Source organism: Pelodiscus sinensis, chromosome Z (assembly GCF_052426305.1).
Source record: "Pelodiscus sinensis isolate ZL-2025 chromosome Z, ASM5242630v1, whole genome shotgun sequence".
Classification (NCBI taxonomy): domain Eukaryota; kingdom Metazoa; phylum Chordata; order Testudines; family Trionychidae; genus Pelodiscus; species Pelodiscus sinensis.
In genome coordinates this window covers 12,092,666-12,111,317 of record NC_143085.1, presented here as the reverse complement: position 1 = coordinate 12,111,317, position 18,652 = coordinate 12,092,666, and the positions used below count along the sequence as shown (strand labels likewise).

Genomic DNA, 18,652 nt, shown 5'->3' with positions numbered 1-18,652 from the left:
TGTTCCCTGGCTTTGGTGTAGGCCTGACACAGTTCATTTATTTTCAACCGCACCTGCTCCTGGGTGCAGGGGTGGCCCTTCTGGGGCAGGCTTGCGGACAGCTGGCCATAGATGTCTGTATTGCAGCAGCTGATGCAGTGATCCTGGAGATTCAACTCCTCACCCCAGACCTCTATGAGATCCAGGATCTCTGCACCAGTGCATGACGGGTCCCTCTTCCACCCCTGACCAGGTGCTTCTGAGGTGGCTGCTGATGTGCTTGCAGCCATCGGTTGCTCGGAAGGAGCACTGGGCTCTGCCATGGCAGCAGGGAAGGCTGTGCAGGGTTCTGCTGTGTGGCACAATGTGAGCAGGGCCAGTGTCATACCACAAGCCTTTTTCCTTCTGCCTGCGGGGGAAGGGAAGCCATAGAGCTCTGAGGGGTGTGGACAGAGTGGGCACCAGGGCAGCTGTGAGAAGCCCTGGGGCCAATTGAAATAAACACAGCTGCGCTGTTATAGGCATTATTCCTTGTGAAATGAGGGTTTATAATTTCGGATTAAGAAGCTCGTTATTTTTAAATAATTTTGAAATAACGCACTTGCTGTGTGGACACTCGCCTGGTTATTTCGAAATAACTCTATAGTGTAGACATGCCCTGAGTGGCTACGGGCTGTGCTGCAGTTGGGGGTGTAACTTCCACCCTTGGCCTTGCACTGCACAAGAGCTGAGCTGCCTCATTCCCATCCCACACTCAAGTCCCCCAAAGCCCAGGGCACTCAGGTGCCCGCTCTCAATAAGAGCCAGCAGCACATGAGCACAGCCATGGCCCATCTCTACAGGAGGCTGTACTGAGTGATTGCTGTCTTCCCGGAGATGCTGCTTTCTCTGGGTGTAATTCTAGCCCTAGGGCTGTGGCTGGGAACCCAGGGAACCAACGTATGAGGAACGTTACTCTGAAGTGATAACAAATGCTGTGTTTGTGGTAGCTAGTCAAGCAGGCCTTCCAGAAAAAGAGGAGGTTCCAGTGGGGCAGGATGGATGGAGCTGTGTGCACTTCTGGAGCAGGCTGCAAATCAGATCACTGTATAAACAAGGAGAGAGAGAGAGAAGTCCCATTGGCCCTGGCTGCTCCATATGTCTGAGCCCCTGAGCATCTTTTGCCCCTTCAGCAGGCTGGCTGGAATAGCTCCTCCCCTCAAGGGCAGAGTCCCCACTATCTAGCTGGCAGGCCTTGCGGGAACCAGGGAGGCTAGTGGTCTTTAATTATTAGTTGCAATGCACCATCACAGGAAGGCTCCTCCGCCCGAGAATGTGGATGCCTCTGCAGAGCAATAAGCCAAGGAGCCGTGGTCGGCTCTCACACACACCCTCCTGCAAAGGCAGGCAGCCGCAGAAACTCTTATTTCATTGCAATGAAATGCTTTGGTCACAGGCTGCTGTGTTTGCTTTGGCTTGCAGACCTTGCCATGTGGTCTTATTATTATCGTGGATTTAGAGTCGGCTGGAGGCTGATCCCCTCCCACAGCTCCTCAGCAGGAGGAAACGGAAGTGCCTAGAGAAGTGCAGCCTGTTGGGAGAAAGGGGCAAAGACACCCTCCCATATGGGAGTCTGGCTCCAGCCCTTTTAGGAACTGGGCAGAAACACACAGAAACTAGTCTGAGGTTTGGGGAGAGATTGGGCACCAAAAACCAGCCATGTCTCCCAATGTGCCAGAGTGCTAGACTCTCCTATTGTGGGGACAGTGGCATTTTACAGCTGTTCTGCATTGGAGTGAATGAGTCTACAGGGCAGAATATAGCGATTCCAGCAGGGCAGGAGTTAGCGAACAGGAGCAGCACACAGGAGTTTTGCAAGTTAGTTCTCCAGGTGAAGGAGGTGCAACTAAGTGACCCTTGGAGTGAGTTTGTTGTCTGCTAGCATACTTGCCAAGGGCCTGAGTGATTAAAGTTTATAGTATGGTCTGTTTGGGTGAGCTGTGTGCTGAGCCAAGGGACCTGCTGGGCAAGACTATGCGCTTCCTGACCAGGCTGTAGTCTGCTTTCTTTGATCCCTACCTCCTATGAAATCCTGGACAAAGAGGTGGGGCTAACTCAGAGAAAACGAAGGTTTAAAAAGTCACCTCATATGTGACAAGAGCAGCTAGCAAATAAGAGCTGCAAACAGTGGAGTTCTGCCTGAGCATGGGAGAGTGTAAGAATGTTTATGCCTAATAAACATTCTCTAAACTTAGGCCAATAGCTCCAGACTCTTAAGAAACACATGCAGAGACCTAACAAACAAACAACCCAACAGGAGTAAAAATAACACGGGCAGTTGTCCAGCAGCAGAGTGGGGGCAATTGCATTCAGAGCAATAAACTGGATAGCCCCCACTCTGCCGCTGTGTGAGCTGCATGTCGCATTCATTCAGTGCAAGCAGCTGTTGGCCCTCAGACACGGTGTGGGTTCCAAAGACCAAAGTGGCTGAGTTGGAGGAGCTAAGGAAGGCAGAGATGTACACAGATGAGAATTTCCAGCACACAACACCCTTTCCTGGCTGTTGAGGAGGATGAAAGTCTCACGGAAAGAGAACATTAACCTGGAGCGGAGGGAAATGATTCCATAGGTGGGACCCTCCTTCTGGATGACATCATGGTGTCGTCTCACATTGCAAATACCTCTCTGAGGGAGGGGACCCCAATTTTGAGGAAGAGACAAGTTATACTAATGGGGGATTTGATTATTATACACATAAATAGACGGAATTGTGATAACCAGGAGAAACACAAGGTGAACTGTCTGCAAAGATTGCAGACTCGTCAAGACATCTAGACAGATTTATGTGAGGTACTGGGGAGAAGCCCGTAGTTGTAGAATATGTAGGTGCCAATGACATAGGGAAAAGTAGGAGAGAGGTCCTGGAGGCCAAATTTAGGTTGCTAGGTAAGATTAAAGTCTAGCATTGTCTGAAAATGTTCTGGTTGCATGTGCAGGGCCAGTTAGACAAGCAGAACAGCAGGGTCTCAATCTGTAGATGAGATGATTGTGTAGGGAGGAGGGTTAGGTTAATCAGGAATTGTAAGCTTTTGGGAAAGGAGGACCTAAATAGGAAGGAGGGGATCCATCTAAACCAAAATAAAACCAGATTGCTGGCATGTCAAATTAAAAAAATTATAGAGGAGCTTTTAAACTAAGGGCTCATTTAGAGGGTGTACAGGGGAGTGTACAGGAGAGAGAGGGAACAGGGGCATACACAGCAGGTGCACCCACTGAAGTGGCCGATGGGTACATTATGAGGGGGTGAGCAGCCACAGTGTGCTAGTGAATTTGGGCCTGGAAGTTGCAATAAATACAACTCAAGATCGACACTTCAGATAATCACAACATTAAAATAAACTCTGGGGACATTCTGTGGGAGTTTTTTGTTTGATGGATGAAATTGTATAATAAAAGAATCACAGAATCCTAGAGCTGGTAGAAACCTCAGGAGGTCATCAAGTCCAGCCCAAAGTAGGACCAATCCTAACTAAATAAACCCAGCCAGTGCTTTGTCAAGCCAAGACTTAAAAACCTCTAGATATGGAGATTCCACCACCTCCCTAGGTAACCCATTCTAGTGCTTCACCACTCTCCTAGTGAAATAGTTTTTCTTCATATCCAACATAGACCTCCCCCACTGTAACTTGAGACCATTGCTTCTGGTTCTGCCATCTGTCACCACTGAGAACAGCCTCTCTCCATCCTCTTTGGAACCCCCCTTCAGGTAGTTAAAGTCTTCTATCAAATCCCCCCTCACTCTTCACTTCTGTAGACTAAATAAACCCAAATCCCTCAGCCTCAAATTGTAAGTCAAATGCCCAACCCCTAATCATTCTGGTTGCCCTCCACTGGACCCTCTCCAATGTGTCCACATCCTTTCTGTAATGGGGGCCCCAGAATTGGATGCAATATTCCAGATATGTCTTCACCAGAGCCAAATAAAGGAGAATAATCACTTTTCTAACTCTGCTGGCAATGCTCCTACTAATGCACCCTAATATGCCATTAGCCTTCTTGGCTACAAGGGCACACTGTTGACTCATCTCCAGCTTCTCATCCACTGTAACCCCCAGGTCCTTTTCTGCAGAACTGCTGCTTAGCCAGTCGGTCTCCAGCCTGTAACAATGCTCGGGATTCTTCCATCCCAAATGCAGGATTCTGCATTTGTCCTTGGTGAACCTCATCAGATTTCTTTTGGCCCAACTCTCTAATATGTCTAGATCACTCCGGACCCTATCCCTACCCCTATCCCTTAGTGCAGCGGTGAGCAATAACTTCTGATGCGGGGGGGGGGGGGGGGGGAGGCATGACAAGATTTTGGAAAGTGGTTGAGAGCTGCACTTTTCCATATTAATGGAGGAAATGCAGAGTCTGGAATGGTGGTTGGGTGCAGAGGGGAGCTTGGGGTAAGGGATTGGGGTACAGGAGGGAGACTGGCATCTGGGAAGGAGTTTGGGTGAAGGAGTCAATTGTGACCTAGGGCAGGGGACTGGAGTGAAGGGGTTTGGAATGTAACCTAGTGTAGGAGGAGGTTATGATGTGAGGCAGGAGATTGGGATGTCAGATCTGGGAGGGGGTTTGAGTGTAAGAGGGGGCAGAGGGTTTGAGTATGTTGAGTGTGGGGGCAGAGAGTTGGGGCAGGAAAGGATTGGTGTACCAGAAGCAGGCAGTGGCCAAGAGACTTACTTGTCAGCTGCCAAACTAGCCTGCCTGCCTGCCTGCCTGCAGAGCTTAAAATGTTTCCCAGCCAGCCTACCTGCCTGGCCATGTGCTTCATGAATAACTGAGCCCAGGAGAGGGGGCGTGATTCTTCATAGCTGCCTGTTATTCTAACAGACAGCTCTCACTGGCTGGTTTCTGCCCAAAATTGGCCAATGAGAATGTGCTGGAGGCAGCTCCAAAAACTTCTCCCCTCCCCTCCAGTTTCAAAACAGAAATGGAGCCCTGCAGCCGTGTTTCTGTACAGCACGCAGGGCTGTGGGGCAAGCAGGGGAGCCTGCCTGGGGCTCCCTGATGCTTCCGTGGGCCAGATCCGGTGGCTTGGCAGGTCAGATCTGGCCCATGGGCCGTATTTTGCCCAGGCCTGCCGTAGTGTCATCTGCAAACTTGCTGAGGGTGCAATTCACGCCCTCATTCAGATCATTAATAAAGATGCTGAACAAAACCAGCCCTAGAACTGATCCTTGGGGCACTCTGCTTCAAACCAACTGCCAACCTGACACCATCGAACCGTTGATTACTATCCATTGAGCTAAACAATCTAGCACCTTTCTATCCACCTTACAGTCCACTTATCCAATGCATACTTTTTTAACTTGCTGGCAAGAATACTTTGGGAGACAGTATTAAAAGCTTTGCTAAAGCCAAGACATACCCCCTTCCCCATGTCCACAGAGCCAGTCACCTTGTCATAGAAGACAATCAGGTTTGTCAGGCATGACTTGCCCTTGGTGAACCTATGTTCCCGATCACTTTCCTCTCTTCCAAGTGCTTCAAAATGGATTCCTCGAGGATCCCCACCATGATTTTTCCAGGGACTGAAGTGAAAATGACTGGTCTGTAGTTCCCTGGATTGTCTTTCTAATCTTTTTTAAAGATGGGCACTACATTTGCCTTTTTCCAGTCATCCGGGATCTCCCCTGATCGCTAGGAGTTTTCAAAAATAATGGCTAATGGCTCTGCAATCGCATTAGCCAACTCCCTCGGCACCCTCAGATGCATTAGATCTGGCCCCATGGATTTGTGCATGTTCAACTTTTCTAAATAGTTCTTCACCTGTTCTTTCTCCACCAAGGGCTGCCCACCTCCTTCCCATACTGTGTTGCCTAGTGCTGCAGTCTGGGAGCTGACCTTGTCTGTGAAGACAAAGGCAAAATAAGCATTGAGTACTTTAGCTTTTCCCACATCATTTGTCACTAGAATACCACCCTCATCCAGTATGGGCCCTACATGTTCCCTGACCACCCTCTTATTGCTAACATGCCTGTAGAAACCCTTCTTGCTACCCTTCACGTCCCTTGCTAGCTGCAATTCCAATTGCACTTTGGCCTTCCTGATTACTGCCCTACTTGCTCGAGCAATATATTTATACTCCTCCCTAGTCATGTGTCCAAGTTTCCACTTGTAAGCTTCCTTTTTGTGTTTAAGCTCACCAAGGATTTCACTGTTAAGCCAAGCTTATCACCAACCATATTTGCTTTTTATTGCACATGGTTTGTTCCTCTGCCTTAAGTAAGGCTTCTTTAAAATAAAGCCAACTCCCTTGGACTCCTTTCCCCTTCATATTAGTGTCTCAGGGGATTCTGCCCCTCAGTTTCCTGAGAGAGTCAAAGGCTGCTTTTCTGAAGTCCAGGGTCTGTGTTTTGCTGCTCTTCTTTCTTCCCTCATCAGAATCCTGAAATTGACTATCTCATGATCATTGCTGCCCAGGCTGCCTCCCACATCTACTTCCCCAGCTAATTCCTCCATTTGTGAGCAGCAGGTCAAGCTGCAGGGCCCCTGGCTGGTTCCTTCAGCACTTGTACCAGGAAGTTATCCCCAACATTCTCCAAAAACTTCCTGGATTCTCTGTGTGCTGATGTATTGGTCTCCCAACAGATGTCAGGGTGATCAAAGTCTCCCATGAGACCCAGAGCCTGTGATCTCAAGGCCTAGTCTACCTCATCCAACCTCATCTGGTGGTCTATAACATATGCCCACCATGAGATCACTCTTGTTGCTCCCTCCTCTAGACTTAACCCAAAGGCTCTCAACAGGCTTTTCTCCTGCTTTATACTGGAGCTCTGAGCAATCATACTGCTCTCCTACATACAGTGCAACTCCTCCACCTTTTCCCTCACACCTGTCCTTCCTGAATGGTTTATACCAGAGATGGGCGAGAGAGCTTCCATGAGCTGGATCCTGCCTGCCACGCAAAGACTCCTCCCTTGCCAGGGGCGTGTGGTACCAGCTGTTCAAAACAGCTAGAGGTTCACTCTAGGCTCCTCTGCGCCTCTGGGCAGTGGGCAAAGACTTCATACACTCCCCGCCCCCAGACCCTGACTGGCCGGGGGGTGAGGGAAGCACATTAAGTCTCCTTCCGCTACTATGGGTGCATGGCACATAGAGGAAACCATCAGGTGTTTTAAAGAGCTAGCAGTTCCCTACAGGCACCAGGGTGAGGGGAGGCAAGACTTCACAGGCTTCTCCAGTGCCCTGCCCCTTCTGCCTGAGGTCCCACCCATTCTGGGGTAGCCTGGGGCCACATCAGAAATTTGTGAACTGATCCCCCCTTCAAAAATGATTGCCCTGATTTATACCCTTCCATGGCAGTGCTCCAATCATGTGAGTCTTCCCATCAAGACTCCATTATTCTGATCAAATCATAGTTCTTTGACTGTCCCAGGACTTCCAATTCTTCCTGCTTGTTTCCCAGGCTTCTTGTGTTTGTGTACAGATACCTTAGATAACTAGCTGACTTCCCTCCCTTTTCAGTACAAATTAGGAGCCCTCTTCTGTTGCACCTTCCCTCCTTGGCTACGTCTACACTGCAGCCTTTTGTCAGCAGAGACAATGCAAATGAAGCACTCATTAGCATTTGTTGCACTCTCATTTGCATATTCTCTGTATATGCTTTTTGCAGAAGAGTTTTTTGCACAAAAACAAGCAATGTAGACGGGACCGTTTTGAGCAAAAAAAAAAACAAACCCTTTTGTGCAAGATCCCTTATGCCTCAAAAAATGCCCTGTTTCAAAAGATCATTTCGAAAGAGGAATACAGGATCTTTCGAAATGGGGCATTTCTGTCAAAAATGCCCCATCTAAACTGGCGTGTTTTTTTTTAAAAGCCCTGTTTCGAAAAAAAGCAGCAGCCGCCATTATGCAAATGAAGTGCAGGATATTTAAATCCTGGCTTCATTTGCACTTTCGATGTGTTTAATTTACATCCCTCTGCCGAAAGAGTGGTGTAGTTTAGACACACCCTTAGTTAGATGGAGCCCATCTCTTCTTAGCAATCCTTGTGTCTGGAACAGCATCCAATGGTTGAAGAATCCAAAGCCCTTATTCTGACACCATCTATGCAACCATACATTTACTTCCACAATATGACCATTTCTACCTGGGCCTTTTCCTTCAATAGGGAAGATGGATGTGAAAACACAACTTGCACCTCAAACTCCTTGATTCTTCTTCCCCAGTTCTACATAATCTGCAGTCACTCACTCAAGGTCACTCTTGACAGTATCATTGGTTCCTATATGGAGAAGTAAGACGGGGTAGCAGTCTGAAGGCTTGATCAGTCTCGGAAGACTCTTGGTCATATCCTGAATTCTAGCTCCAGGCAAGCAGAACACTTCTTGAATTTCCCAGTCTGGGAACCCATGGAAATTTTCAGAAAAAAAAAAATGTTAAGAGGCATTAGGATGAAACTCCATGTCAGTAAGTTAGGGTAATATACAGTACGGGGATATTGTGCTAATCCTCAAAACAAGCCTTATAAACCCAGGAAAATAAAAATGCCAAACATTTTGGCTGTGTCTAGACTGGCCAGTTTTTCCGGAAAATCAGCCACTTTTCCGGAAAAACTTGCCAGCTGTCTACACTGGCCGATGAATTTCCGCAAAAGCACTGACTTCCTACTGTAAGAAATCAGTGCTTTCTGCGGAAATACTATGCTGCTCTCGTTCAGGCAAAAGTCCCTTTTGCGCAAAAGGGCCAGTGTAGACAGCTGAGATTTGTTTTCCGCAAAAAAGCCCCGATCGCGAAAATGGCGATCGGGGCTTTTTTGCGCAAAAGTGCGTCTAGATTGGCCACGGACACTTTTCCACAAAAAAGCATTTCCGTTAAAAGCATTTCCGGAAAATCATGCCAGTCTAGATATAGCCTTTAAGATAAGCAAGGCAGAGTAAGGGCCAGTCACTGGGCAGAAAGGGTAAGTATTTGCTACAGAAAAAGTTGACTAGATACTAGAAAGTGAAAGAGTGAGCACGACAGTTTACAAAGTGAAATGCTCTTTGGGTTCGTCTAGACAATCATTTATAAGTTAGCAATCACATGCTTTTAAACACCATCCAGTAGTTGGTGCAGATGGAGAGAGTGATGTCTCAAAATGTGTTATGTGGTTGTGATCAATCCAGGAGTCTGTCCAAAACACACACACCCTAATTACAACCTCAGCAAATGCTCAGTGCTGAGAAATGTGCAGCGTCCAGGTTCCAGTGGGCTCCGTGTTGGCGGAGGAGTGTGACATCATCACTAAAAATCGTGCCAAGCTGGAAGGGGACTAATGCATGGTGTGTGGTGGGATTCCTTAGCAGTTGAAGAACCATGGGAAGAGATGGTGTCTGGCTGCTGGCGGAAATGTACCATGTGGCCATTAGGGTCTGTCCCATAGCTTACAATTCACTTGCTTCTACAGGGTTCACTGGAGGATGTTGCACTTACTGAAGCTTACTCTTTGCTATACTAAGTGTTCATGACACTTCCTGGGATTTTGATACGGCAACGCATGAGGGTCTGGGGGAGGCATGGAAGCGAGACAAGAATTCCCCTCTGGTGTAGAGTTACGGGGTAGCAGGAATGTCTGAGATGCAGGGGCAGGTGAAAGACTGTGGTGGGGAGCCTGGCCTCTACCCTCTTTGACTTCTAGAAAATGGCGCGTGAGCCTGCTAAACGCCACAGCTGCTGCACGAGAGAAGCCGCAGCTCCGCAGAGCACAGATGCCTCACCTTAAACTTGCAGCTCCTCTCTCTAGGGTGCCCCACCCACAACCCCTCAGTTCAACTGTCCCTTGGGGTATAAAATGTCTCCACCCAGCCCTCCAGGGTCCTACATTGGAGCTGTACCAGCTGGTGAGGAATCCCCATCTAAACGCTCTTGTCTCAGGGGAAGGTGGCTAGTGTGGGAGAATGCAAGTTCAAATCCCACCTCTTCTTCACTACTCCTCAGCATGTGTTCATTTCATAAATAACCATTACTCCCCAAGTTAACTAGGGCCTGTTTTGGCTTGGTTCTCCTCACACAGGCTCCCCCTCACTGGTTGGATCTGAAATCTCTGGACATGTAAATAACAATGAAGGGATAATTATTTCCATCACTTTCCAGGGGGAAAAGGAATGATCTGAAAAAAGCTGGGAGCCAAGAATAATCAAGGGCTGCTGAACTCTTGCCCTCTCAGGTGCATCCCAGGCTTCCTGTCTGTGGGACTGCCTCTGCTTGGAGGTGACTGGCTTCTACCTGAGCATAACCTCAGCTTTGAGGATGTTTGGTTGTAAGCAAGTCTTTGTTCACCCAGCTACTGGGAAAATTATTTTGCATCCCTGGGTCATCCACCAGCCATTCAGCCTGCTAGGCTGATGCAACGGGACTCTTGGGAACTTAGCCACAGATGCATCTTCATTCCCGGGGAGACATGGAGTTTCCATGTGCGGCAAGGAATGCAAAGGAGGAACAGAAGCTGGGCTGCCCTCTACTCAAATGGAGCCTGATTCATGCAAGAGCCTGATGCTGGCCTGGATTGGCATCTATGCAGCCTGGTTATGTAGTTCAGGCAAAATGGGCTGTAACTCCATAAGCACTAAGGGAAATCCCAGCAAAGCTATCCCCTCACTGCCCTCCTTGTGCCCCATAACAGCTACCCAGCCTTGGAAACTAATAGCAATACTCAGCATTAAAAAAAGGGAGCATTCAACAAATTATACCCTTTTCTCCCCAGCACATGACACTCTGATGTCCCCTTCCCAGACCTGATTCACCCTGCCCCCTCCAAACTCAACTCAGGTATCTATCTTCTCATGTGGAAATGTGCCAAACGCAGCTTTGTGTCCTTACTCCTCTGGCATGTCCCACCTGAAGATCTTAAAGTGCTCTATAAACATTAATTCCATCCTCACATGGACATGGGATGAGAGGTTGTGAGACTGAATGAAGAAATATATCGCAATCACTTCACCTGCCACTAATATGCAACCACCCCAGGAGTGGGACTCGGCAGCTATGTTGCACTACACACTCATTTAGGAGTGGAAATAAAGGCAAATGCCACAGTCTAATTGCTATTGCAGGGGAAATTTACAAAGGCTGGGTGGAATTGCCTGAACTGGAACTTGGCCAAGAGACTGGGCATGGCACCCTGGCTCTTACTGGCATTTGAACAGGATCACAGTCTTTGTTCTCTGTATTTTGCAAAATTATGCCATTTTGGGCTGAGCATGGAAGCTTTTCTGGGCTGTATTGTCGTCCCATGTTTGCAGAATGGATTATGTTCAGGTAAAACCTACAGCACTTCCTGAGAACTACGGCAGAAATGCCAGATATCAGCCTCAGGGCAGTGGGGAAGCTGCAGTGCTGTTGTACTCTTTGAGCCTAGGCAGGAATTCAGCCTGCATTTAGTGACTGAACCTCCAGCAGTGTGGAAAGAGCTCATAGGAAGTGGCTGGCTTTCAGCCTGTGATTTATTGGCCAAGTCATCCAGAGCCAGATGTGCAAGCCAAACAGCTACAGGAAATGCTGTTCCTTGGGAGTTTGTTCTGCACGGCAATCTTCTATTCTAGTGCTGGCACTGCAGAGCCTGACAGCTCACTCCCTGGGCAGGGCCCAGTGCTTAGCTGCAGTGTACGTTCTATCCGTGAGACATTTACTCTGGTCAGCTGCTTTCTACAGCCATTCTCTCTTCATAGAGGAGGTGAGAGCTGTTCTGCTGCTTCAGAGGCAATGGAAAGAATGCAATTGTGGACTACTCCTCCTCACCCCGTCAGTTAGGGATAGGTAATGCTCTGACGCTGGAGGAACTGTATTTCCTCCAAAGCTCTTGGGCATTGTGTTTCTTTGGTTTTACTCATTCTATTATCATTCTGGATGTTCTGGACATCTATAAATATCCATTCCTTTTGTGAATCCTGTTGGCCTCACTGATACCTTGTGGCAATAAGTTACACAGGGTAACTGTGTGGAAAAAGTGTTGCCTTTCACCAGTTTGAAATGTTTGCCTGTTAGCTTCCCTTCTTTTTACCTACCTTCTTTTTTTTATTTGTATATTTTATCACATCTCATCTTCCAAACAATCCCAATTGTTTTAATCTCTCCTTATCTGGAACTTTTTCCTGCTTCTAATCATTCTTGTCTCTGAACCGCCTCTATTTCTACCATATCCTTTTAGAGCTGCAGTGTCTAGAACTGAGCACAGTATTCTATGTGAGATCATACCACTGAATATCTATGCTGGCATGCTGGAATTTTCCTGACCTTGTGCACCGAAACATTTTGTTTTACTGATGACTCTTGCACATGAAGCCGAGGTCTCCACAGCAATGTCCAGGTCCTCTTCTAGGGGTTATTTACCTGTTTACTTAGCACTGGTGTCCAGTTTTGAGGCCCATAATTCAAAAAGATATGAATTGGAGAGAGTTCAAAGAAGACATAAGAATGATTAAGAATTAGAAAACATGCCTGATAGTGATAGACTCAAAAGAGATCAATCTGATCAGCTTAACAAAGAGAAGGTGAATGGGTGACTTGATCACAGTTTATAAGTATCTGTGGGGGAACAAATATTTAATAATGGGCTCTTCAGTCTAGCAGAGAAAGGTCTAATGCAATCCAATTACTAGAAGTTGAAGCTGGACAAATTCAAACTGTAAATAAGGTGTACATTTTTAATTGTGAGAGCAGTTAAACACTGGAACAATTTACCAAGGACTGTGGTGAAGTCTCCATCAAAATCGAGGTTTAAATCAAGATTGGATATTTTTCCTAAAAGCTTTGCTCTATTAATTACTTTTGGGAAATTCTCTGGTTTTGTGAATCAAGGATCCATTGAGATGTAGGAGTGTTTTGAATTATTTCTCCATAGGTGTATTACAAAATGGTTAAAGACCTAGAGAACATGATCTATGAAGGAAGACTGAAAGATTTGGGCTTGTTTAGTTTAGAAAAGAAAAGACTGAGAGGAATACTTGATGTTTTCAAGTATCTAAAAGGATGTCACAAGGAGGAGGGAAAAAAATTGTTCTCTTTGGATAGGACAAGAAGCAATGGGCTTAAATTGCAGCAAGGGAGTTTTAGGTTGGACATTAAGAAAAACTTCCTAACTGTCAGAGTGGTCAAACACTGGAATAAATTGCCTAAGGAGGTTGTGGAATCTCCATCACTGGAGATATTTAAGAGCAGGTTAGACAGACATCTATCAGGGATCATCAGATGGTTCCTGGTCCTCCTGTAAGGACAGGGGACTGGACTCAATGACCTCTTGAGGTCCCTTCCAGTTCTAGTATTCTGCAATTCTATACCTTGCATTTCAATTCGTATTTGTTAAAAATAGTCAAATGAAATATTGTTCTGATTTAAATTATTTTTAAAGGAAACAATTTCAACATTTAAAACATGTTTACATAGTTGTTTCTCTCCTTTTTGAACAGCTCTAGCTATTGTCCATACTCTGGTAAACCATTAACACTGGGTCTCTGGCTGCAACTCAGTGATGTCCAGTATAGCTCAATGCAAAGTACATTTTGCACAGCTGTTTCATTTTCCTGTATCAAATGGCAGCTTGTTCTTCCCTCACAGTTCCAAGCTGGGTGAAAGGGTATGCATTTTAATTATAATATATAGGGTTTCATTGCATATATCTATGGGGGAAGACAGAGCATTCAGTATATAAATTCATTAACATCATTAATAGTCACAATTGTTCTCTCATGACTAACCTAAATAATTTTGCATAGTCTGCAAATTTTGCCACCACTGTGCTGCTCTTCTCCACTTCCAGATCGTTAATATTTCTATTAAATAACACTGTATAAAGCCTTGGGCCATTCCTTCTCTTTGCTTTCTGTCTTTATACTCATTTCTGCCCCACAATTATATTTCAACTTTCAGCTCATGACAGCTTAGTTTCCTTAAAACTTTCATACAAGAGATTTTGTCAAAGGCTTTTTGAAAGTCCTTTTAATAAGATCAATCAGGGTCTCCCTCTACCAGCTATGACAGTGACACATTCAAAACATTGTAATAGATAGGGGAGGTCTGTGTTTCTGTTTTAGAGACCACCCCGGTTTGTTCAGATCATACTATGACCAGCTAGATGTTTTACTATTTTATTTTTAATTATTGTTTCAATCAGTAGTCCCTACTGGCAGTACTAAAATGGCTCTGGATGGAGGAAATTGTGCTCCCTAGAAAATGAACTGACTCTCCAGGTATGGGAATTTCTCTCCCCACTGAGGTTGTACAAGGAAGATTAGAACTCACGTGGGAGGTTTATGTCAGAGCACTGCTCTAAACTCTCCACTCTCTCCCATTGCAGTGGCTCACCATGACCTGGAGAATACCATGAACTGCAGTTTCATTGAGCCACCATCGGTAGTGGAGCAGCCATCTCCCTCCTGGTCCTCCCGGGGCTCCTTCTCCTCCTTTGACACCACAGATGAGGGACCAGTGTACTGTGTACCCCATGAGGGTGAGTGGACATTGGGCAAGGTGGGCACAGCCAGGAGCCTGATGGGGCTGCTGGATAGAGTGATCCCCACTGCCACTGCTAAATCAGTTTGGGCTCTCTCCCCTGTGAGGCAGGGAGGTTATATAGCCTCACAAGAGGGGAGTGAGATGGAATGTCTGCCAGTGCACATTGGGATTGGCAATACCCCACCCATCTGCTAAAGGGCAGTCTTGCCCATCAGAGGGGAGCTCAGCAGTGGAGCTGCCCAGCCTGCCCACACCTGCACTCTCCTCCTCCATCTAGCTGATGTCTTAGGGGTACGTCTAGACTACATGCCTCTGTCGCCAGAGGCATGTAGATTAGGCTACCAGACATAGGAAAATGAAGCGGCGATTTAAATAGTCGCCGCTTCATTTAAATTTACATGGCTGCCGCGCTGAGCAGACAAACAGCTGATCAGCTGTTTGTCGGCTCAGCGCGATAGTCTGGATGCGCGGGTGTCGACATCAAAGGTATTTGTCGACCACCCAGGTAAACCTCATCCCAGGAGGCATACCTGGGTGGTCGACAAATACCTTTGATGTCGACACCCGCACATCGCGCTGAGCCAACAAACAGCTGATTAGCTGTTTGTCGGCTCAGTGCGGCAGCCATGTAAATTTAAATGAAGTGGCGATTATTTAAATCACTGCTTCATTTTACTATGTCTGGTAGCCTAATCTACATGCCTCTGGCGACAGAGGCATGTAGTCTAGACATACCCTTAGAGACACGCCGCCCAGGCTCCTATTGCAGGTTCTTCTGCTCTTGAAGCTGCCCAAAATATGTTCAGTGTTTTGTGTGGTTCTCCCAAGCAAATGGGATGATTCTTTCTCCTACAAAAATAAAGCAGCCAAACCAACACTCCTACCGCACCAAAGCAGCTCTAAAATAAAACCCAGGATTAATTTGACAACCGTGAGAACAAATGTCTCTGCTCAGAATGGACACTCTTCTTGTGGATGCTCACTCTGGGACAGAAAGCCAAGGATTCCTGGATGCTGCACCAAACTTTAGGAGGACTAACCACTTTACCTCTTGGCAATCCATGTCTCAGCAGGCTCTTGGCCCAGGAATAGAAGTTTTTGGATTACAGTTGTAGATTGGCAGACTCCAACATGTGGCTTTTTTATTATCCAGAGGGGGTTTGAGCTGCATATTGGCAGCTCTATTGCCCTCTGTTGTCTGACCAATCCCTCCAAGAAAGCCAACCCCAACATAAAAATGAGACTGAGGGGGTGTGCGGTGGGAAGAGGTGGGTATATGGCCTGTGGGACAATGAATATGAGGGTGGGGTATAACAAGACTATTGCAAGGGATATAAGGTCCATAGGGCAGTGAACAGCAGAAAGAAAAGGGCCATGGGAGTGGTATAAAGCCTTGCCTGAGTTTAGCTTGTGCCCCAAACTTCTCTTCCCACCCTTTTGTTGTGGAGCCCTCGTGCCCCATACGGTCTCTTTTGTATCGTGTCAAAGTGTAAAGTATCCATGCTTTCTCTTTTGCAGAGAGCCCGGGTGAAAGCAAAGAGAGAGGCCCTGCCTGCAGCCTGGTGGAGAAGCTGGCACCCCCAATCAGTGCAGAGGAGGCCGGGGAGTATACCTTCTTGAAAGAAACAGGCTCTGTCAAGGCCTTCCAAACAGACAGCAGTGAAACTCCCCTTCTCAAATCCTCGGACAGCGAAAGGTCATCCTGTGGCTCTGGCTCCACCAGTGCAGCCCTCTATGCCAAAATTGCCCGCCTCTCCAAGCAGTCCAAGGATGAAGATGAGAACACAATGGACGCCAAAAGCTCTGGGGTGAATGGTAAATCCCCCTCCCCAGAGAGAACCAAGCCTCCTCCCCCTGATCCCTCCACCAAGCCTAAAGTGTCCTGGATACATGGGAAGTACAACTCCAATCAGTCCAACTCGCTCCCTGCTCCCAGCAGGTCCCCTGAGAGAGCAACCTTGCAGCCTGATGGCTCCGAACACATGCAGGGATTGGCCAAGAGAAAGAGAAGCCCGAGTGAGACCTCAGCTGGGCTCCATGGAAAAGCCGATGACAAGGGCAGCATGAGGAGCAAAGAGAAGGCGCTGAAACATCTCAAAGAGCTGAGCTTCCCAGATGGCAAAGCCACTTTCTCTGGGGAGCTCCAGTCACCATCCAAGCCCAAGCAGAAAACCAAGGCCAGTTCGGAGCAGATGGAGAACATCAATGGGGCTGTCCAAAATGCTCTGAAAAAAATGGGAAACTACCATCCAGATAAGAAAGGAGGGGAAGGCAAGGAGGCCCCCCAGAGTCCTAGTCATAGAAAGTCACGGTCTGAGGCCGTCCACCCCCATTTGTCTTTGGAGGCAGCCACTTTACTGGCTGCTCAACTGAAGGAAAAGACTCAAAGCCTTAACAAGGGTGATGGCAGCACCCGACAAAATGGGGTGAGCCCCTTGCAGCCCCAGAGGGAGAAGCCTACCCCTCCACAGAAAGCCAAGCGCTCTGTGGCCACCAGCAGCAGCCAGAAAGCCAGCAAGCCTGCACTGCAAACTTCCCCCAACCTGCAGAAACTGATCAGCCCCATGTCGGAGACTCCGGTCAATGAGGCCAAAAGGGCAGAGAAGCAAAATTCCAGCAGCAGCAACCAAGAGCATGCTCTTCTCAGTGACCAGACCAGCAAAAAAACACCCATTAAAAAGCCCCCTAGGAAGAAGAGCAGAGAAGCCACCTTGGAGCAGCCCAAAGCAGCCATAGTGCCTCCTCAGACAGTGCAGTAGACAAGAACTGTGGGCCCCAGATGCCAGCCTGGTACTGCACCAGAGAAGTGCTGATGGGCAGAGAAAGCCTCTCTTGTCTCAGCAAGTCTGCAGGAAGGGTCAGTGGAAATGCACATCTGAACTGAGAAGTGGGCTCTGGAGAATCTGTCCTGCACTGGGGCCTTGGACTCTGCCCGTCACAGACGCCCTCCTCCAAGCTGCAATGTGCCCTCTGCCATGCATCTTCTCCTCAAAGGGGCTGGAGCAGCTTGCGCCCCCTGTTTCTTTTGCAGGGAGAAGGACAACATGGAGCTCCCCTGATACGGAAGGGTTGGCAGGGGTGCATTGCCCTGTCCTGAGTTCTAAGGAGTTGCATGAATAGGGCCCTTGTCCTATCCTTTTGTAGCAGTATTATTGGTTGCATAAACAATGCTTGTTTACTAGAAATCCCCGTGTTGTATTCTGCAGTCACGGATTAGCTTGCTTCCTGTATCCTAGTCCGGTCTGTCGCATTCACATTGGCGAATGGCAGCCAGAGGCCAAGGCTCATGCTCCGTGTATTAGAGGGGCAGACAAGGCCTTTGCTAGCCTTCCCTTGTTGCTAACCACATTCCTCAGGCCAAGAAAAGGCTTGGGTCCCTGCATCATCCATCCTGCAGGTGGCTGAGGCAGAAAGGAGCTGGTGGTGGAGCCTGCGTGACTCCGAGCAGTGGACCAACGTTGTTCTCTGTTTAGTTTGTGTTTCTTCCTTGCCATTTAGCTTTTTTTAATGTTCTGGCATTGTAAACTCCTCTGGATGTCCCCTTCCTCTGCAGGCATGCTGCTTTGGTCAGCCTGGGTCGAGCTGGTTTCGACTGCTGCCCCCTGTAGTGTCCCAGGATGTTGCTGCTGTGGGTGGCTGTGAAGAAATTACTATTTATGGCCTGGCACCCGGACACCGTTCAGAGAGGCTGTCCTAGTAAAGGGGGGCCATTCACTGGAGTTGTGTGGCATGACTGGTACGACAGAATTGGGCGCGTCTGCAGAAAGCTTTCCTAATAAAAGTGTATTTCTTCTCTACTTTTGGTGCTCTCTCCTCCCATGTCCTTGCCAATCAGCGCCCACCGCCTGGCTGCATTAAGGCTTGCACTGGACTCCTTTTGTTTTATTGTAATGCTAAGTGGTGTCTGCACCCTGCGTCTGGACCCAGCTAAGGAGATGTGAAGTTCCTTGCGGATTACGGGGGGAGGCATGCACCTTCTGAAGAGACTTAAAATCCAAACTCCTCAATGACACAAACCAAGTTTCTGGCCAGCACCCCTGTCAGGGCATTCTGTATTAAATGGCTGCCTTCCTACACCCCTGAGGCAGCTGCCTTTCAGAGGGACATACCTATGGAAATGGTATCATGAGCTATTAGCATTGTCCTTCATTTGATCTGTCACCTCATTCTCAGGGCCTAGGAGCTGCTTGGATTGAACCTGAAGCTGCTTGCTC

General features: G+C 47.7%; 1 protein-coding gene across 3 annotated transcripts in view; it reads left to right on the top strand.

Moving 5' to 3' along the window:
• The window catches only part of SCARF2 (scavenger receptor class F member 2), a 101,127-nt gene extending 82,892 nt beyond the window's left edge, over positions 1-18,235 (top strand). For 2 of the 3 annotated variants that reach the window (XM_075898217.2, XM_089775290.1), the window contains exons 10-11: positions 14,281-14,433; positions 15,957-18,235. In XM_075898217.2, the coding sequence (XP_075754332.1) occupies positions 14,281-14,433; positions 15,957-17,197 (1,394 nt within the window). In that variant the 3' untranslated portion in view covers positions 17,198-18,235. The remainder of the gene's footprint in view (positions 1-14,280; positions 14,434-15,956) is intronic. The other variant, XM_075898218.2, reaches the window with a different exon arrangement.
• Positions 18,236-18,652: the final 417 nt, after the last annotated feature.